A 22,633-nucleotide genomic window follows, 5' to 3' on the forward strand; every position below is an offset into this window, starting at 1 on the left:
TCTGCTCTATTAAATGTTCTTCAGTGTAGTGCATTGTTTTGCTTTATGGTTTTGTATATTTATGGAGGATTGTCATGGGGGAACATGGCTGACACAGGCTTGTGGTTGGAGCATTGGACAGAATCTTACAGCTGTAAGGAGGGTTTGGATGGAAACAGCTAAAATACTCAAACATGCATGGATGACATCGAAAACCTCTTCATGCATGATTTTGATAAAGGAACATCGTTATAACATGGTAGAACGCTATAAAAAGTTGATTTTGCATAAAAGCGATTCTTTAACAAAAACAAAACTAGTAAACACTATTTTAAAAAAGATACTTGAAGTAAATTTAACTCACCTGCCTCTTTTCTAGATCTCCACATGTATTGGTCCTGGTTCTTCTGAGTTCTCCTGGTCCTTCAGTGTTCTACTGGTTCTTCAGATTTCTCTTGGTCCATCCGCGTTCTCCTGGTCCTTCAGTGTTCTCATTGTTCTTCAGAGTGCTCCTGGTTCTTCAGTGTTCTCCTGGCATTCTCCTGAAGCTCTCCTGTAGCTCTAGAACATGTTTGTGATCGCGGTGTTCCTCCTCATGGTGCAGCAGGTCCTGTCTGCCTGTGTCCCGGTATGTCCATCCCCTCCTTTTCTCTTCTGTGTGAACCATACTCTATGTCAATACAGACATAATAAATGTAGGCTCTCTCTAGTAAACCACACTGTGACTTTAAAACACAAAAATACAAACAGTGTCCAAACCTTTTCACTGAGGGCCACATATCTAAACAGATTCACAAACAGGTGGTGAATACAGTAGCTCAATCAGACGGTTCATGTACCAGAGCTGATCCACTACTCCACTGAGACGTCGAGCATTTATTTTAGGTCTGTATCACAATGTAACCTGATGTCAGTCATGTTGAGCGCTGACAAAAACTGCTCTGAAGGCCCCATATGGCCCCCAGGCTACAGTTTGGACACTTTGTACACTACATTAACTACATTTCTGCAAAATGAGGTGCTATAACAGAAATTATCAGTTGGCTCCTGAGCTGTATGTTTCCATTTTCTCAAAGTAATTTATAGTAATTACATTTAAAATGAGTAGTAGTAGATTACTTTTAGAAGAAGCAAGCAGTAGTCAGTAATTAGATTCGTTTTGCAAGGTAATCCGACCAACACTGGAGTGGAATACACAGAACGTGTGTTGGTTTATGCTAATGCTGCTTTTCTCTAATATAAATGTCTTTATGAGCCATAAGTCAAACTGTACCAGACCACGTTCTCGTTTTGCTGCAACAGGCTGGAGACTGACTTTTGATATTGTCAGTATCAGTTTGAGGACTCAAGCTACTCTGTAAGACTTTGTAATGTAATATAAATACTGAACTATGGCCAAAGCTTATCACATTCTGTTGTTTATGTTTTCAATCTTTCGTCTGGTCGACGCTGCTGCTGTGCTGATCTCACTACAGGGTAAGTCTCCTTTACAACCTCTGATCCAGAACACAACAAAGAGGCAGAGCAGGATGCCACAATCTGTGGGCTTAATATTGTGTTTGTGATGTTCTTATGAGCTTACCTCTGCATTTACCTGACTAACATACACGAGTAAAGCTACGTCTCATGCACGTGTATAGCTATCTCCATCAGTGAGCTATGTAAGAGACCAGAGAGAGTCGATGTGGTTTTAATTTTACCTTTATTATTTTGATAATTTTTATTTTGCATTTATACTTTATCTATTGCTCATGTTCTATTATACTAATGTTAGCAATGTTTATTTATGTTTCATTTTAGGAAATAAATTATTATTTTACAGAATAGTGTATTGACACACAAGCATAGTTCTATTATTAATTAATGTATTATTATTATTATTATTATCATTATTTTTCTCATAATGTAAAAAGATCATTCTTTGTTTTAACACTCATCAGTTCCAATCAGCCAAAATAACAAAGATAAATTAATAAAGCATGTCATGCAAGAGCTCAGGTCTTAGGAGTTTAAACACTGGTTTTACATTATTTTCAATCACAATTTTGCTCTTGCTCCACTCACAAGATGGCCGCCACTTTTGCCATGGCAACAGAACCTTTGTTCTATCCAGCCCTTATATAGACACCATTGTCTCATGTGCACATAGACACTGCACATGCACACATTTAGGTACCTCACATGAATTTATTTAGCTGCCTCACGTGCACACGCTTAACTGTCTCACGTGCACACGTTTAGCTGTCTCAAGTGCACACGTTTAGCTACATGTGCACACTTTTACCTTACGTGCATGTTTAGCTGCCTCACGTGCACACTGCCTCACGTGCACGCTCTTGTCTCCAGATCTCTGCACAAACAAAACAGAAGTGCAGAATGAGATAGTTGACCTTCACAACCACTTCAGGAGGAATGTCCAACCGGCCGCTCAAGACATGCTGCAAATGGTCAGTCCAACACAAGACACAGCAGCACAACACAAGACACAGCACCGCAACACAAGACACAGCACCGCAACACAAGACACAGCACCGCAACACAAGACACAGCACCGCAACACAAGACACAGCACCGCAACACAAGACACAGCACCGCAACACAAGACACAGCACCACAACACAAGACACAAACACAAAAAATTCCTTCTTAAATTCAGAGCAGATACTGAAATGTCACCACACACGGCTGAACACTGATTGTCCTGAAGTATGACAGGACAGTAGTGTATGTGTTGACCTTATGATTTACAGCCTTCTTAATGACATTATGGTGCATCCTTCTAGTTGAAAACCACTATTTCTGAATTGTGCTGGATACAATCGACCCCCATAGTCAGGATAAAAAGAAGAAATCCATATAATTTTTCTATGGACGTGCTCTGATCTCGTGTTGTAACAGTTTGAATTAAAATGCCCCTCTCTATTAAGCCCAAACACCTCTGTGCTTTCTTTGACATGCTTCTTTGACAGTGAATGAACTTACCTGAGTGTCTTTTGAGCAGAGCTGGAGTGACGAGATAGCGGCTGGATCTCAGACCTGGGTTGATGGTTGTACCCTGAGACACGCAGCGCCCTCCACACGTTTACTCGACGGTACGTAGGTCAGGGTCGGTTGGGGTGAGGGTTGTTTTCAAGAACCTGCTAGTGCCAGATTAACAACAGCAAGAAGGTCAACTTAAATCCAGTTGCTTCGAGTTGATGCAACAGGTTAAAAGTGGTAATACAGCAAGTGCTCCAATGTGTTTTTAAACTCCACACGCCTTCACTAGAATCATTTGGATGATTTCAGCCCTGGATCTGCCAATCTCTACTGAACAAAAGGTAAAAGGTGCTGTTAATTTGAAAACTACCGCTTCATGACATCACAATGTGGAGCAGAGCATTTTTAACTTCAGAGATTCATTTTTCATCATTTTTTTGTAATATAGGACCTTTAAAGCAGCTGTGTAACTTTTCTAGGGGCTCCAGCACTTGCTTATCTCTATGGAAGTTATAGTGTTTTGCCGAGGATGTTCCACGGAATTGCATGCAAACATATTTATCTTACAATTGTTCATTTACATTTTACAAAAAAAAAAAAACTTGAGAATCACAGGTGCACAGGCTCCTGTCTCCATCTCTGTCATGTCACCTGCTGCTGTGACCTGCTCGTCTCCACGGAGGTAGCAAAATGTAACACCATACTGTGAAAGAGTCCAGACAAGGCAAAAACATCTCCATGGAGACGAGCCTGTGCTACATCCTGCTGAAAAGTTGCATTACGGATTATAATGACACATGATCCTAAATACTTTTATGGTAGAGCTGATGATTTAGGGAAAGAAATCTGATCTATCTACAAAATAAACCTGACAAGTATTATGATTACAAGAATCACATTCAGAACATGTCTGTACAAAGCTAAACTACAGTGTTTGCTTATGTAAATACAGAATAAGTATTGTATTATTTGTAGATTTGCCCATTGCATTCACTCAAATTGTGATTTTGATTAATCCTGCAGCGCTGCATCCATCATGATCGACTTGATACTTAAACTAATACAGACTCTACATGGTCATTTGAGACCAACTCGATGAGTACAGTTACATTTTCAATTCAATTTTATTTTATGTATATAGCACATTTAAAATACAACTTAAGCTGCCCAAAGTGCTTCGCATAAACAAGAATAAACAAAAACAGATGTACATAAAATACGACACATAGGCACAGAACAATAAAACAAACATTTTCAGACGCAGTGACCCAGTCCGCTCCCTCTCTTCCCCGGAGCAGGATACAGGCTTGGGGAGAACATGTACTTCTCATCCAGGCCAAACAACTGGAACTCCATCATCACAACCTGGTTTAATGAAGTCGAGAACTTCAAGTACCCCAACGGCTCCACGAACGGCAAAGAGACGAGACACTACACCCAGGTACAGCACAAACACACACTGCTGCCTGTTCTATGTTATACTGACATTTGGAGCCTGTAACAATGTTATAATGTTCTTCATGAACAAATATACTTGGACTTGTTCTGTTTCAGTCATGTTTATTTGAGTGCTCCTGCATATTTAGTCAGTGTCCTTCTCAAAAACTCTGTTCCACCGACTCTGTAACTTTGATCTCCAGAAAACGTTTCCACTCTGATAATTTTCCTTCAGTGCAAAGCGTGTTTTCACAGTCTTAATATTAGCAAACAGCTATTGCTTTGAGGTTGGAGCCATCAACATGTGTAAAAACAGAGTTTTATGTGAACAGCTTCACTCTAGATCCTGTCATTTATTATAGATCTGATCTATTTGTACATGGGACATCAAAATAAGACTGTCAAAAGCATCATTAATACTGTATTAACTGATACTAAATCTAATATCAAAAACAAATCTAGTTCTGAAATATCAATGAATATCTGAAAAATATTGCAGATTTCTACAGAATCAATGAGCAAAGCTCTAAACTGTTAATCTGAAAGAATCTTCTTTTATTTTATTTTATTTTTTATTTTTTGTAAATTATGGGTGACCAATGAGCTCCTTTGTTTCACATACGTCACTGAAATAAACTAATCTGATTGGACGATCATATTTGGTCAGGCTCGAGACATAATAAAGGCCGAGGGGACAAGAGATATCGTTCTAGATTTGCCAAGAAAAAACGCACATGAATAGAACCAAGTTTTAGTTTTTATAGTGTTTTATAATGGTCTTAATCATAATTAGATCTAGTCTATGACCTTATGCTGACGACTACTACTACTACTACTACTGTTACTACTACTACTGCTGCTACTGTTACTACTACTACAGCTACTGTTACTACTACTACAGCTACTCCTTGTGCCAGACTGAGACTAAGGCCCAGTCCCAGTTCTCATTGCTCTGTCCTATTGTCCTGTCAAAATGAGGCCTAAGGGTTGGTGCTGAATACATGACACTTCTGATTTTACAAACCAAACTGTGTGATGGAATAAATATATAAATAGACTTTTATAATCTGAATATATAATGTAATATAGAGTAATATAAGACATTCATTTATGAATAATCATTTGGCATGCACAGGCCATGGGTCAGAAATACAATTTCACAGTAATCGAGTTTGAGAAAATGTTGACAAAGTGAGCGAGCCACAGCAGTGTGCGCTGGTTCCTCTTTCTTCTCTTGTTGCTATAAACAAATGGAAAACTTCTGTGTTACTGATTGGTGAGCACACTTCCTATTTCTTTTTCAGTCAGATAAGAGCAGACACCACTGATCTCCTGAGCTGATGAAGCTTTCATAACTTTGGTCCAGTGTTTTGTCCGAGGTTATAGGTGGAAAGTAGGAGATGTGTCATAACAGCAGAGTGAACGGTGCAGGCACAGAGCTCTCACTTTAGCCGAGCTGTGTCTGGTGCACAGGCATAAAATAAATGTTTGTGTTTCTACAGAAAGGCTCATGCAAATATGAGAAAATGACTTCTCCAGGATACGACTCTGGCCTGTAAGAGGACCTGCTGTCCACACTGTTGAGAGTATGAAAAAGTGTGTGTTGATAGGCATGAGGCTGACTATTTGTACATAGACTTACAGTGTGGGTTTAAGTGTCTAAAACTGTTGACTACAGCTTCTGTCAGCTCTGTCAGCTCTGTCACTGTGTCCACACTGGCCACATGCTTAATGTTTATTCTTGAGTTTACTGTCATGTACATTTACTTGCTAAAATCAAGTAGAATAGTAATACAATGGATATATATATATATAGGCCAAAAAAAAATTGTCAGGTCCTGAAGGGAGTCTGCAGGGAGTCGGGGGAGAGGTGGTGGTGAGAGCTTAGAGAGCAGTTTAAGCAGCGTGCATCCCAAAGCAACTCTATCATCTTTATTACTCATGGGTAAATTTGAATAGTGAGCTGCACAGGACAGTACACGCCTATAGGGGAAAAAAGAACAAGAATTTCTTAGAATAAGTATTGTCGTCACTGTCAGTAAACAAGATTCTCAAACCGGGAATGTGCTTTGATCTGACCCCGAGTCCTGGAGAGATGGAAACCTGCAGCCGATCACGTTCCCACCAAATCTTTTTTGTAGTCTGTGTCTGTCCCTGTGACCTCAGTGTACCCCACCGTGATGGAGGAGGTGAGGATGGACTTAGTAACGGACGTACAGAACTGCACCATCATCTGGACCAGCAGCTTGACTTTCCTCAGCCGCTGCAGGACGTAGAGGTACCTTCTCTGCTGAGCCTTCTGGATGACGGAGCTGATGGCGGGCTCTCACTGGAGGTCAGGGGTGACGGTGGTGCTGAGGAAGCGGAGTCCCTACTGGTGATGGTGGTGCGAGTCAAATGGGGTAGTCCACAAAACATATTCCGACTCCGAACTGAATTTCGATACTCAGGAACAGACCCAAAACTCTCATGTGGCTTTATATCTGTGTAATCCTGTAGTCTTCCATAGTGATCCATGGGCGTATACTATGTGGTCTTTTTCGATACAGCGCAAGATCATTCAGGAAAGGTTCATTTCTGTCCTGTACATCTGACTTTTTTAGCATCATTACCTGCTCAAATGCATATCTAACTCATGTAGCCTTGTACTCGCACTTACTTAAGTCTTTAAACTGATGATGTGTGTGTAGGTCTGTGAAAAGAACACACACAAAGTCTATTTTTCCCACACACTGCAGCGACCTGGAGCGGGTTTTCAGATCATGTGACGTAGGCCTGTCACTATAACTAATTTTGAAATGAGATATATTGATGATATTGAAACCAAACCAAAATAACCAACTGCAAAGAAAACGTACCATGGCAAATATCGACCCCCACAAATGATTTTCCCATCTGTCACGTATCGAACAATAAGTCGATACAGTATTTATCGTGACAGCCCTAATTAGACGTGTGTTACCGCGTGAACCCAAGTGAAACCAGCGCTGCTTTGGTGTAACAACCTGCAAGTAACCCGCTCAAAGTACACACCAGACTCGCCCAGCAGTTAAAGTAAACAATCCTACAACTACACGAGTGTGGAGGGAAAGGGCTTATGTAAATCTGAGACAATGTCAGCTTCAGCATAAGACTCCGGCCTGTAAGACACGACTTTGTTCAGTAAATGTTAGATCAGGGGTCACCAACCCTGTGCCCGCGGGCGCCATGTCGCCCCCAAGCCCCACATGAGTCGCCCGCAGACCGGTTCTAAAAATAGCACAACTCACTAATGAGCGGCATCTAAAATTTAATTTTATTCTGTTGCTATATATATATATATATATATATATATATATATATATATATATATATATATATATATATATATATATATATATATTTTTTTTTTTTTAAATCACCCTTGCGTTTATATAGATTTAAAAATGACAGTATCTTAAACATATGTTCATTATACATGAAGTTTAGATAAGTTAAGGTGAACTTTGACCTACTCACTTCAAAGGTCAGTATTGTGTGCGTGACAAAACCAGTGCTCCGCTCGCGAGCGCTGTGAGGATGCGCTGAATGCAGTTTCTTACTCCAAAACATGGTAGAAAATAAAGAGATCACTTTCACAACTATTTAAGACTGTAAAAGAAACCTGCGTGTATCTCATCTGCCGAGCGACTGTGGTGACGGCAAAGCGGCACAATGTGGAGGGACACTTCACTACGTCTCACAAAACTCCACACTAACTACCCACGGGGACGCGCACTCCCCTCAGGGACGCACACTATGGGCAGAACAAGCCCAGAGCTAAACGCAGCTTTGGGTAAACAACAGACTTTTTTCATGACACCGATGAAAAAGCCACACAACACAACCAAGATTTATTTAAAAATATGTAAGCTTATTTTTCTTTAACATTACATAATTGATAACTTTAAGAAACATGGTGCAATGTATATTATTTATGTTTTGTTAAAAAGGTTTGTCAATGGATAGTGAAAATGGGACACTTTTCCTATGAGATGTAGTGATTTAAGTGTCATCTGGAAATTTAACAATTACTAAGATTAGTAAAGTTAAAGTGCTGAATACTGATATCTCTTTCCCTCCTTGCTCATTGTTGATAATTATTTTGAGAAATCATTAATGTGATCAGTGTCTTGCAACATGATCAGTGTGTTCACATAGATGATTATCATTTATCATTATTAATAATGTATAACTAAAGGCAAACTGAGAAAATGTGTTATTTCAGAAGAGCGTCTCAAACTGGTAGCCCTTCGTATGACTCAGTGCCATAAAGTAGCTCTCAGGTTAAAAAAGGTTGGTGACCCCTGTGTTAGATGGAACAGTCATTTTGGGAGATCAGTGTTTTTCTTTGTACTGCTGGGACATTTTTGGTTATTTTTCTACGCTACGATGAGATTTGAGTTGTAAAAGTTTGAATGAATAACTTCTATGACTCTTTACAGATGCAAACTAACTACTTAAGTGTTGCTTTCTGTCATATTTATTGCTGCTCACATTTTTTTTTACAATATTGCACATTTTGAATTGTTTTTGGAGGTAATTCTGCTTCATAGTTTGGTTTCAATACTATCGTTTATCATCTATATTTACTTCAAAGTTTGTTATCGTGACAGACCTACTGTATGTGCTGGTTATTAGTTTGGTTTTGCAAGTAAATTTCCCATTATTTTTTCTCATAGACTCCAAAAAAAATGTGTACAAAGTTGGAAATGTATTGTAAATGTAAAATGAATAAGTGAAAATGTATTAAAATTTTAAAATCTGCTTCTGAAACGTTATAAACTGCAAAGTTATTGAAGCATTTCACAGAATCTTGCGTTTTAAATGTGCTTTCCGGACTTAAAACAACCGTGTTATAGATGTTAGTTAGCACGTACTGTAGCTGGTTAGCCTTTGAACTCTTAATATTTGAATTTTTCCAAAAGTATATGGGAAAAATATATGGGAAATTGACTTAATCGGGGAATTGGGGCTAACTTCGAAGTGTGCGGGACCGTGAAGCTCTATGATCAGGCCCATCGGTCGGCTATGATTGGTTAAGTAAGTATTTTATTGGTTCATTACATTCAAAATCAAACTTTATTCAACTTGTATGAGGTTGTACATAACATTTCTATCATGACCGAAAGAGTTTAGGCTGAAATAAAAATGACTTATAACGCACAAGAATTGCAAGAAAAGCAGCATCAGTTCTACAACAAATGACTCAATATGTAGCATAAGAAAAACTACGAACCACGGCAGTTCACGTAAATCATTCCTGAGTCCTGTAATTTTCAAAAAGTAATGTTTTATACTGTACCTCTTTTTAAATGGTTCTATTGTGTATGAGCTTTGTAATTTATCATCAAGTTGATTCCACACACTAACCGCTCAAACAGAAATGCAATGACGTTTTTTACTGTTTCTAGTCTTACTTTTTTTTAAATATACCTGTTCATCTAAGACACGTGTCAGACTCAAGGCCTGCGAGCCAAATGTGGCCCGCCATGTCATTTTATGTGGCCCGCGACAAGGTGAATTAAAAGGTATGACTGTCTTAAAATATCAGTTCGTCAGGAGATAGAGTTACCCAGACGTTTTTTCATATCTATGCAAATCCATATGCAACATTTGTAACCCGAGTAAGTCATAAATACAGAAATGGTTAATTAACAAGATTGAAAAGTAGTTGCATTTATTTTACATTATATTTGGTTACATTTATACTGTCTTACATTTACATCTGGTCCTTTGAGAGCAACCATTTTGCTGATGTAGCCCTCAGTGAAAATGAGTTTGACACCCCTGGTCTAAGATGATGTTGACTCTCTCCGTTCGAATAACATCTGTAAACAAGGGGCGGAGCTTATAATTACACCTCAACATTTGATTTGATTTGATTCTAAGTTGTTAATATGTTTTCTGTGGTTGCATTGACCAGGACTGTGCTCTGTCTGTGCACAGTTGATCTGGAACACTTCATACAAGGTCGGATGTGCCATGGCCAAATGTAACAACTTTCGATCACCACTCTACTTCTACGGCTGCCGCTACTACCGCGCGTACGTTCAAAACACACCACCGCTAATTCAGATTTTACTTATATTATCACTGATTTGACCTGTTTTTGTTTCTGCACAGAGGGAACTTCAAAAATTGGGGGCCTTACACTGAGGGAAAACCGTGTGGAATGTGCCCCAACCACTGCGTCAACAAACTCTGCAGTCAGTATCACGCTGAAGGACTGGTTTAGACCTGGTTTGAATCTGGTTTAGACCTGGTTTAGACCTGGTTTGAACCTGGTTTAGACCTGGTTTAGAGCTGGTTTACACCTGGTTTAGGACTAGTTTAGTCTGTCTTTAATCCATGTTTAGTCCATGTTTAGTCCTGATTAAGTCCATGTTTAGTCCTGGTTTAATCCATGTTTAGTCCTGGTTTAATCCATGTTTAGTCTTGGTTTAGTCCGTTTTTAATCCATGTTTAGTCCATTTTTAGTCCTGGTTTAGTCCATGTTTAGTCAATTTTAGTCCCAATTTAGTCCATGTTTAGTCCCAATTTAGTCCGTGTTTAGTCCCAATTTAGTCCATGTTTAGTCCCGGTTTAGTCCATCTTTAGTCCGTGTTTAGTCCGTATTTAGTCCCAATTTAGTCCATGTTTAGTCCTGGTTTAGTCCATGTTTAGTCCTGGTTTAGTCCATGTTTAGTCTGTGTTTAGTCTGTGTTTAGTCCGTGTTTAGTCCCAATTTAGTCCATGTTTAGTCCTGGTTTAGTCCATATTTAGTCCTGGTTTAGTCCATGTTTAGTCCTGGTTTAGTCCATGTTTAGTCCTGGTTTAGTCCGTGTTTAGTCTGTGTTTACTCCATGTTTAGTCCTGGTTTAGTCCATGTTTAGTCCATGTTTAGTCTGTGTTTAGTCTGTGTTTAGTCCCAATTTAGTCCATGTTTAGTCTTGGTTTATTCCTGGTTTAGTCCATGTTTGTTTTGTATATAGAATTTTTGTTGTCATTGTTTTTACATTTTAATGCACTTGAAAAGCACTTTGGTTCAGTTTTTGCTGTTGTAACGTGCTATACAAATAAAGTTTGTTTGATTGATGTTTAGTCCATATTTAGTCTGTGTTTAGTCCTGGTTTAGACCTGGTTTAGTCTGGCCCAGAATCACACACGTTTAAACTAGAATTTCCTTTTTAAACATGCTTTGTCCGTGTGATTGCAGCTAACCCCTGCCCGTACGTAGACGTCTTCACGAACTGCCGCGCTCTGAAGAACTCCATCGGCAGTTGTAACACTTATGTCACCAAGAACTGCCCTGCCCTGTGCATGTGCCCCACGCAGATCATCCCTGTGGCCAGATGAATGCGCCACTGAGCACTCTGGCACGTTCGACCTTGGCCGTGTCCCAATTCGCCAAAATGGCCTTAAAATCACCATTGGAAGTGTGCATCAAAGGGCAGTTACGTAATTTCCAGTGGGACAAGGGCTGTCCCATTTCAATGCACCCGACTGAATGCGCCCGACAAACGTGCCCTGCCCTTTCCAGCGTTTCCATGGAGATCAGCCGTAACCGAAGTGTGCATCCATGCACGCTTCACGCACTGCTATATCCCATCATGCACCGCAACTACGCAAAAAAGAGAAGAAAATAAAGTCTGCTGCGCAATACACATTCAAATTTTCGTACTGGTTTACCTCATCTACAACAGTGCGACATGAAACTGTTAAATCTGAATAAAGATATGTACGGGCTGTGTGTTTGATGATTAAAAAGGAGGGGAGTTATATGGAATAAAGGAATGTGCAGTTATTGCTAGACAATAAGAAAACATTATTATCATTAGTAGTTATTATTGCAATAAGAATGTATGAATGTTCATATCTACTGTAAGCGTCAAAGACGAGTTCCACACAGGTAATGTGAACAATGAAGCAACAAACTCTCCAGAAAGGATAGAATAGAGTCCTGAGACGTGCACAAAATCTTCATGTGTTCCGGTAAATTCCATAGGTCTGCGCCCCCCTCGTGGGCACGTGTCATTTACCTTCATGTTAGTAAATCAAGATATTAGTTTGATGTAGTGCTGCACTGCTAGAAAATACTTTACAATAATAAGATGAAAAGAACTGGCACGGCATAGAAGGGAAACAGCGCCCTCTACTGTTATTAGCTCATCACCAGATTCACCTCCTGGAGCAGGGAAATGGTCTTACGTTGAACACCTCAAAGACCAAGGAGATGATCATTGACTTCGGTTGGAAGCCCGCCCACCAGCCAGTGATCATTGACGAAGAAAGGATCGAGGTGGTTGACACCTATAAGTACTTGGGTGTGCACCTTGACCACAAACTGGACTGGTCAGAGCAGGCTCAGGCTCTGTATAGGAAAGGACAGAGTAGGCTGTTTTTCCTAAGAAAGCTTAGGTCTTTTGATGTGTGTGCTGACATGTTGTTCCTCTTCTATCAGTCTGTTGTGGCAAGTGCTGTCTTCTATGGTGTTGTCTGTTGGGGTGGCAGTATAACCACAAGGGATTGCAATCGTTTGGACAGACTGATAAAGAAGTGTGCATCTGTGATCGGGAGGAGGGTGGACTCTGTGGGAGCTGTGGTTGAGAAGAGGATGAGGGCTTTAATGCAGGGCATCCTGGACAATTCCAGACATCCCTTGCATGACACTATGTCTGCACAGAGAAGCTCACGGAGTAACAGGTTCCTCTCACTGAGCTGCAGGACAGTGCACTTTTCGAGGTCGTTGTCCCTTCAGCTATCAGGCTGTTTAACAGATCTGCCTGATAGGAACTGTCATTTCTATAGGACGAGTACTTTGTGCAAGTGTGTGTTTGCTGCCGGACACCTGAATTTCTCCCTTGGAGATTAATAAAGTTTTTATCTATCTATCTATCCATCCATCCATCCATCCATCCATCCATCCATCCATCCATCTATCTATCTATCTATCTATCTATCTATCTATCTATCTATCTATCTATCTATCTATCTATCTATCTATCTATCTATCTATCTATCTATCTATCTATCCATCTATCCATCCATCTATCCATCTATCTATCTATCTATCTATCTATCTATCTATCTATCTATCTATCTATTAAAGTGGTGTAGTCACTGGCCAAAATACCGAACCGTTAAACTGCAATATCCCACTATATAAACCACATCCCACTATATGTACCACTAATCAGTGTTCTCTGGTTTATAGACTATGAATGTAAAAATGATACTGTTACCTCTGTCTCTGTTATTACGTTTTCACAAGGTATATTTTGTTAAAGTTTAAAGTAGCTACAATTGAGAAAAAAAATCACCTTGAACGTTATATTTGCCTATTGATATTCAATCTAAACAGAAAGAAACGGCTGTGACGACGACATCTTGACTTTTCTACTATTAAATAATAAATAATTAAAAATAATGTACGTAATGTACGTATCATACGCTCAAAGTCAGCGGTGGAAGTACAGGCTGAGGCTGTAGTGCTCAGTAGTCAAATACAGCAGATATTAATACTATATTTACTTGAGTAACTATTTATGTATTTTTTACAACAACTTGAGTAATTTAGTTTTAATGTAAAACGTACTTGGCTTACTCATAAGCTGAATTAATTTTTGGGCTAATCCATTCTCGGTGCAGCCGCTATAATGCAGAGGGAGTGGCTTTTGCACATGTACTGTTACCATGGCTACATATACTGTTAGCTTGGTACATATACTGTTAGCTATCAGCGGATGAACGCACTTGGCTCTTTTTGGGAGAGGGCCTACTGGAGCAAAGAGCAGTAGTCTAGATGAAAGTGGACTAGAAGCAGTTAGTAGTGACAGTAATCCTGTGATAACTAAATGAAATCTTAGTTTGATTAAAAAAAGAAAAACTGCTAAATCGGTAGATCATATTTTACAGGCTGTTATAGATGACGCAAGGATGCGCGCGTGCTGACGTCAGTGCGTACGTGTGTACGTGCGTACGTGTTGTTGCCAAGCCCGCGTTTCAAACATTCGCGTATCTATGCAAACTTTGCAAACATCGGCTGCGACAAGAGAACTGTTTTTACGAACTTTACTCGACATTTTCTTCGGAAAGAGACATCATTTTTGAACATTTTCACCTACACTTCTGAACATTTTCACCTAGACTTCTAGACTACAAGACTTCTGGGAGAAAAAACGTGAGGTTTGTGACTTTCCACGTTCAAGTTCGGGGTAGTTATTTCACAGTGCTTTTCTAGCAACATACTTTTACTTTTACTTTACCTATTATTGAAGTAACAGTACTCTTACTTGAGTGAAAGTTTTGGCTACTTTATCTTCTCACTGTGAGTAAGATTACAAGCTTTTGTTGACAGTACTACATTATTTGAACATTTGTGTTTCTTGCACTACTCTTTAAGATATGATTTCGTTGTGCTATTTTTGTGCTCTGTCATTTGAAAATACCACTTTTTATGCATTATTCAATATTTTATCAATGCTTTTTGCATTGTTGCCTTTCAGCAGCTGAGAATACAGTGTTGTACAGGACACTTTAGAGAAGGGGTCCCCAACACTGTGCCCGCGGGCGCCATGTCGCCCCCAAGCCCCACATGAGTCGCCCGCAGACCGGTTCTAAAAATAGCACAACTCACTAATGAGCTGCATCTAAAATTTAATTTTATTCTGTTGCTATTTTTTTAATCACTCTTGCGTTTATATAGATTTAAAAATGACAATATCTTAAACTTATGTTCATTATACGTGAAGTTTAGATAAGTTAAGGTGAAGTCTGACCTACTCAGTTCAAAGGTCAGTATTGTGCACGTGACAAAACCAGTGCTCCGCTTGCCAGCGCTGTGAGGATGCGCTGAATAAGAGAGAGAAGAGATCACTTTCACAACAATTTAAGACTGTAAAAATAACCTGCGCGTATCTCATCTGCGACTGTGGTGACGGCAAAGCGGCACAATGTGGAGGGACACTTCACTACGTCTCACAAAGCTCCACACTAACTACCCACGGGGACGAGCGCTCCCCACGGGGACGAGCGCTCCCCACGGGGACGAGCGCTCCCCACGGGGACGAGCGCTCCCCACGGGGACGAGCGCTCCCCACGGGGACGAGCGCTCCCCACGGGGACGAGCGCTCCCCACGGGGACGAGCGCTCCCCACGGGGACGAGCGCTCCCCACGGGGACGCACACTATGGGCAGAACAAGCCCAGAGCTAAACGCAGCTTTGGGTAAACAACAGGCTTTAAAAATATGTAAGCTTATTTTTCTTTAACATTACATAATTGATAACGTTATGAAACATGGTGCAATGTGTATTATTTATGTTTTGTTAAAAAGGTTTGTCAATGGATAGTGAAAATGGGACACTTTTCCTATGAGATGTAGTGATATAAGTGTCATCTGGAAATTTAACAATTACTAAGATTAGTAAAGTTAAAGTGCTGAATACTGATATCTGTTTCCCTCCTTGCTCATTGTTGATAATTATTTTGAGAAATCATTAATGTGATCAGTGTCTTGCAACATGATCAGTGTGTTCACATAGATGATTATCATTTATCATTATTAATAATGTATAACTAAAGGCAAACTGAGAAAATGTGTTATTTCAGAAGAGCGTCTCAAACTGGTAGCCCTTCGTATGACTCAGTGCCCATAAAAAAGCTCTCAGGTTAAAAAAGGTTGGTGACCCCTGCTTTAGAGGTCCATACAGTGTGTCAGATGAATGTGTATGTTGAAATAGAGAGGCACTCACTAACTGGGTACCTCTGTGCATAAAAGCACTGTAACATGTCTTCACTGCAAATATAGTTGACCTAAAACATGAAAAATACACTATATTAGTTCAGGATAATACATAAGAGTTAGATAAATCAATCAAAAATACTGTTGATCAAAATCACTGTTGATCTAGTACTGCAGACATGTTAGACACTGAGAGGCCAAAATAACTGGGTAAGGCCAACTACCAATGTATTATTTCAAAACATTCACATGCATTTGGGGTTATTAAAACATAGCAAAACAGTATCTTCTAATTTAACATGTATGAAAAGAGCTCAACAATTGCTGTTTTGCTATCTGTGTTCAGCTTTTGGCATAAACTGAAATTTTAGAAACGAACGTGAGAAGCGTTTTGGTCTGATCCAAGATGGCGCCACGTACGGTCGCCCTGGTGATTTGGTGCTACCCTTAGACACTGTGCTGAGGAACTGGCTCCTGTCTTCACGGACGTTTTTAACACCTCCCTGGAGTCATGTCACGTCCCAGCCTGCTTCAAGCTGTCCACCATTGTCCCCGTCCCCAAGAAGCCCAGGATCACTGGACTTAATGACTACAGACCTGTGGCGCTGACGTCTGTAGTCATGAAGTCATTTGAGCGCCTGGTCCTGCACCACCTCAAGTCCTTCACCTCCCCCCTCCTGGACCCTCTGCAGTTTGCCTACAGAGCCAATCGGTCTGTGGACGGCGCCATTAACCTGGCCCTTCACTTCATCCTCCAGCATCTGGACTCCCCGGGAACCTATGCCAGGATCCTGTTTGTGGACTTCAGCTCTGCATTCAACACCATCCTCCCTGCTCTGCTCCAGGACAAGCTCGCTCAGCTCAACGTGCCTGACTCCACCTGCAGGTGGATCACTGACTTCCTGACAGACAGGAGACAGCGCGTGCGGCTGGGGAAGAATGTCTCGGACACTCGGACTATCAGCACAGGATCTCCACAGGGCTGTGTACTCTCTCCCCTGCTCTTCTCCCTGTACACCAACTGCTGCACCTCCAGCCACGACTCCGTCAAACTGGTTAAGTTTGCGGATGACACCACCCTCATCTCGGACGGCGATGAGTCTGCCTACAGGAGGGAGGTGGACCGGCTGGTGTCCTGGTGCAGCAGCAACAACCTGGAGCTCAACGCCCAGAAGACAGTGGAGATGATCGTGGACTTCAGGAAAGTCACAGCCCCCCTGCCTCCCCTCACCCTGACGGACTCCCCCATCACCACTGTGGACTCTTTCCGCTTCCTGGGCACCTGCATCACCCAGGATCTCAAGTGGGAGCCGACCATCAGCTCCCTCATCAAGAAAGCCCAGCAGAGGATGTTCCACCTGCGGCAGCTGAGGAAACGCAAGCTGCCAGTCCAGATGATGGTGCAGTTTTACACTTCCATCATTGAGTCCATCCTCACCTCCTCCATCACTGTGTGGTTCGCTGGGGCCACTGCCAGGGACAGACAGAGACTGCAGCGCATTGTGCCTCTGCTGAGAAGGTGATTGGCTGCAGCCTTCCATCTATACAGGACCTGTACGTCTCCAGGACTCTGGGGCAAGCAGGCCATATAGCAGCTGACACCTCTCACCCTGGACATGGACTATTTGAGCCACTTCCCTCTGGCAGGAGGCTACGGTCCATTGGGACCAGAACCTCTCGCCATAAGAACAGTTTCTTCCCCTCTGCTGTTTGTCTCATGAACACTTTATAATATCTGCACTATACTGGACACTTTATAACACCGGTCACTTTAATAAGCCACTTTGCACTGTTGTTCTGATGCTGCTATTGTACATATTTTCTCCCTTTAAGTATTTCATTTGATTTTTTTAAGCATATCTTTTTAACTTTGTGCATGCCCTTATTTGTATTTGTATTTATTCAGTGTGTTTATGTTGCACTTTTTCACCGTATCAAGTTCCTACTTTGTGAACTGTGTTCACAGACTATGGCAATAAAAGTCTTCTGATTCTGATTCTGATTCTATACAGTTTTGTCATTTAGGCCCCTTCTGTTGGGTTTGCTGTATTCTTGAATGTGAGCCCTGTTTGCAGCATCAGTGTCTCACACAAATGTGTCTCTCCACAGATCTGTGTGAGACAAAGGCCAGCTCTGCTCCAGACGTCCAGACCTCCTGCACACGTCCTCACATCAGGAGCTAAGTCCTCACACACTCTTGCACACACAGACATACACATTTACACAAATACACACACATAGTCCTGCACTTCGTCCAGACCTCCTGCACACGTCCTCACATCAGGAGCTAAGTCCTCACACACTCTTGCACACACAGACATACACATTTTCACAAATACACACACACATACTCCTGCACTCCGTCCAGACCTCTTGCACACGTCCTCACATCAGGAGCTAAGTCCTCACACACTCTTGCACACACAGACATACACATTTACACAAATACACACACACATACTCCTGCACTCCGTCCAGACCTCCTGCACACGTCCTCACATCAGGAGCTAAGTCCTCACACACTCTTGCACACACAGACACACATTTACACAAATACACACACATAGTCCTGCACTTTGTCCAGACCTCCTGCACACGTCCTCACATCAGGAGCTAAGTCCTCACACACTCTTGCACACACAGACAAACACATTTACACAAATACACACACACATACTCCTGCACTCCGTCCAGACCTCCTGCACACGTCCTCACATCAGGAGCTAAGTCCTCACACACTCTTGCACACACAGACATACACATTTTCACAAATACACACACACATAGTCCTGCACTTCGTCCAGACCTCCTGCACATGTCCTCACATCCGGAGCTAGGTCCTCACACACTCTTTCACACACAGACATACACATTTACACAAATACACACACACATACTCCTGCACTCCGTCCAGACCTCCTGCACACGTCCTCACATCAGGAGCTAAGTCCTCACACACTCGTGCACACACAGACATACACATTTACACAAATACACACACACACATACTCTGGCACTCCATCCAGACCTCCTGCACACGTCCTCACATCAGGAGCTAAGTCCTCACACACTCTTGCACACACAGACATACACATTTACACAAATACACACACACATACTCCTGCACTCCGTCCAGACCTCCTGCACACTTCCTCACATCAGGAGCTAAGTCCTCACACACTCTTGCACACAGACATACACATTTACACAAATACACACACACATACTCCTGCACTCCGTCCAGACCTCCTGCACACTTCCTCACATCAGGAGCTAAGTCCTCACACACTCTTGCACACACAGACATACACTTTTACACAAATACACACACACATACTCCTGCACTCCGTCCAGACCTCCTGCACACGTCCTCACATCAGGAGCTAAGTCCTCACACACTCGTGCACACACAGACATACACATTTACACAAATACACACACACATACTCCTGCACTTCGTCCAGACCTCCTGCACACGTCCTCACATCAGGAGCTAAGTCCTCACACACTCTTGCACACACAGACAAACACATTTACACAAATACACACACACATAGTCCTGCACTTTGTCCAGACCTCCTGCACACGTCCTCACATCAGGAGCTAAGTCCTCACACACTCTTTCACACACAGACATACACATTTACACAAATACACACACACACATACTCTGGCACTCCATCCAGACCTCCTGCACACGTCCTCACATCAGGAGCTAAGTCCTCACACACTCTTGCACACACAGACATACACATTTACACAAATACACACACACATACTCCTGCACTCCGTCCAGACCTCCTGCACACTTCCTCACATCAGGAGCTAAGTCCTCACACACTCTTGCACACAGACATACACATTTACACAAATACACACACACATACTCCTGCACTCCGTCCAGACCTCCTGCACACTTCCTCACATCAGGAGCTAAGTCCTCACACACTCTTGCACACACAGACATACACTTTTACACAAATACACACACACATACTCCTGCACTCCGTCCAGACCTCCTGCACACGTCCTCACATCAGGAGCTAAGTCCTCACACACTCTTGCACACACAGACATACACATTTACACAAATACACACACACATACTCCTGCACTCCGTCCAGACCTCCTGCACACGTCCTCACATCAGGAGCTAAGTCCTCACACACTCTTGCACACACAGACATACACATTTACACAAATACACACACACATACTCACATAGCTTCTCTTGCTATGCCCCTCCCTGCCGCCCCCGCCGTGCCTACCCCTGCTGTGCCCCTCCCCGTCATGTCCATGGCCATGTCCACCTCCGCTGCTCCCACCATGCCCACCCCTGCTGCCCCCGGCATGCCTCTTCCCGCCGCTCCGGCTACGCCCCTCTGTGCTGCTCGTGCCATGCGCCTCCCTACTCTTGCTAAGCTGCGCCGTATGCATCTTGCTGAAGCCCGCGTTTCTCCACATGCTAAGATCCACAGTGCTACTCCTGCTATGCCTCTCCCTGCTACTCCTGCTATGCCCACCTCTGCTGCTTCTGCTATCCCCCTACCTGCTGCTCCTGCGATGCCCGTCCCTGGTCATCTTGCTAAGCTGGTCCGTAATCGTCTTGCTAAGGCCCCCATTGCTCCTCCTGCTAAGGTCCTCCCTGCTCATCGTGCTAAGGTCTTCTCTGATCATTGTGCTAAGGTCCTCTCTGCTCATCATGATATGGTCCTCGCTGCTCAATGTGCTATGCCCCTCCCTGCTGCTCCTGATACGCCCCTCCCTGCTCGTGTTGGTCAGGTGATCCGTATTCATGTTGCTAAACCCCGTGTTGCTCCCCCTCCTGAGGTCTTCCCTGTTAGTCCTGCTATGCTTCTCCCTGCTGCTCCTGCTCTGCCCCTCCCTGCTACCCTCGCAATGCCCCTCGCCGCCGCTGCAGCTATGCCCCTCCCCACTGCCCCTGCCACGGTTCTCCCTGCCACGCCTCTCCTGGCCACTCCCACCATTTCCCTCCCCACAACCCCTGCTGTGCTCCTCCCTGACGCCCCTGCCGTGCCCTTCCCCGCCACTCCCGCCATGCCCACCTCCGCTACCCCCACCATGCCCGCCTCCTCTGCTCCCGCCATGCCCCTCCCGGCTGCTCCCGCCATGCCCCTCTCCGCTGCCCCTGCCACGCCTCTCCCTGCCACTCCTACCATTTCCCTCCCCACAACCCCTGCCGTGCCCCTCCCTGCCGCCCCTGCCGTGCCCCTCCCCGCCACACCCGCCATGCCCACCTCCGCTACCCCCACCATGCCCGCCTCCACGGCTCCCGCCATGCCCACCCCCGCTGCTCCCGCTATGCCCCTCTCCGCTGCTCCCGCCATGCCCATCCCCGCTGCTCCCGCCATGCCCCTCCTGGCTGCTCCCGCCATGCCCCTGCCCACCATGCCTACCCCCTCCGCTCCTGCCATGCCCCTCCCCGCTGCTCCCACCACTCCCCTCCCAACCGTTCTGGCTATGCCCCTCCCCACTGCTCCCACCATGCCCACCCCCACTGCTCCCGCCATGCCCACCTCCACTGCTCCCGCCATGCCCACCTCCACTGCTCCCGCCATGCCCACCTCCACTGCCCCCGCCATGCCCCTCCCCACCACCCCCACCATGCCCACCCCATCCGCTCCCACCATGCCCACCCCTGCTGCCCCCGGCATGCCTCTTCCCGCCGCTCCGGCTATGCCCCTCCGTGCTGCTCGTGCCATGCGCCTCCCTACTCTTGCTAAGCTGCGCCGTATGCATCTTGCTGAAGCCCGCGTTTCCTCCGCTCCCGCCATGCCCACCCCAGCTGCCCCCGCCATGCCCCTCCCCACCATGCCTACCCCCTCCGCTCCTGCCATGCCCACCCCTGCCGTGCCCCTCCCGGCCGCTCTGGCTATGCCCCTCCCCGCTGCCCCTGCCAAGCCCATCCCTGCCATGCCCCTCCCCGCTGCCCCTGCCAAGCCCGTCCCTGCCATGCCCCTCCCCACAACCCCTGCCGTGCCCACCCCTTCCGCTCCCGCCATGCCCACTCCCGCTGCCCCTGCCATGCCCCTCCCCGCCACCTCCGCCACCCCCTCCGCTCCCTCTATGCTCACCCCTGCAGCTCTTGCTATGCCCCTTCCCGCCACTCCCACTATGCCCCTCCGTGCTGCTCATGCTATGCGCCTCCCTACTCTTGCTAAGCTGCGCCGTATGCGTCTTGCTGAGGCCCGCGTTGCTCCACATTCTAAGATCCACAGTCCTGCTACTACTATGCCCACCTCTGCTGCTTCTGCTATCCCCCTCCCTGCTGGTCTTGCTAAGCTGCTCCGTATTCGTCTTGGTAAGGCCCGCGTTGCTCCTCCTGCTAAAGTCCTCTCTGCTCCTTGTGCTATGCCCTACTCTGCTACCCCCGCTATGCCCCTCCCCGCTGCCACTGCCACGCCTCTCCGTGCAGCCCCCGCCATGCCTACCCCCACCGTGCCCCTCCCCGCCACTCCTGCCATGCCCACCCCCT

At 44.3% G+C, this 22,633-nt stretch overlaps 1 protein-coding gene across 1 annotated transcript; it reads left to right on the top strand.

Annotated features, from left to right (window-relative positions):
* The first annotated feature begins 547 nt into the window (after window positions 1-547).
* On the top strand, window positions 548-11,751 carry LOC117384114 (cysteine-rich venom protein). Its single transcript, XM_055227759.1, has 7 exons — window positions 548-599; window positions 2,326-2,426; window positions 2,981-3,071; window positions 4,257-4,399; window positions 10,363-10,460; window positions 10,540-10,622; window positions 11,612-11,751. The coding sequence occupies exons 1-7, from the start codon at window positions 548-550 to the stop codon at window positions 11,749-11,751; spliced, it is 708 nt and encodes a 235-aa protein (XP_055083734.1).
* Window positions 11,752-22,633: the final 10,882 nt, after the last annotated feature.

The sequence above is a fragment of the Periophthalmus magnuspinnatus genome, chromosome 16, assembly GCF_009829125.3.
Source record: "Periophthalmus magnuspinnatus isolate fPerMag1 chromosome 16, fPerMag1.2.pri, whole genome shotgun sequence".
Classification (NCBI taxonomy): Eukaryota; Metazoa; Chordata; class Actinopteri; order Gobiiformes; family Gobiidae; genus Periophthalmus; species Periophthalmus magnuspinnatus.

Excerpts from the sequence above, each read along its gene's own strand:
- LOC117384114 (XM_055227759.1), top strand. The coding sequence starts at position 548 with ATGTTTGTGATCGCGGTGTTCCTCCTCATGGTGCAGCAGGTCCTGTCT. Across the intron at positions 600-2,325 it reads GCAGCAGGTCCTGTCTGCCT|ATCTCTGCACAAACAAAACA; the intron begins GTGTCCCGGTAT and ends TCTTGTCTCCAG. Across the intron at positions 10,461-10,539 it reads GGCTGCCGCTACTACCGCGC|AGGGAACTTCAAAAATTGGG; the intron begins GTACGTTCAAAA and ends GTTTCTGCACAG.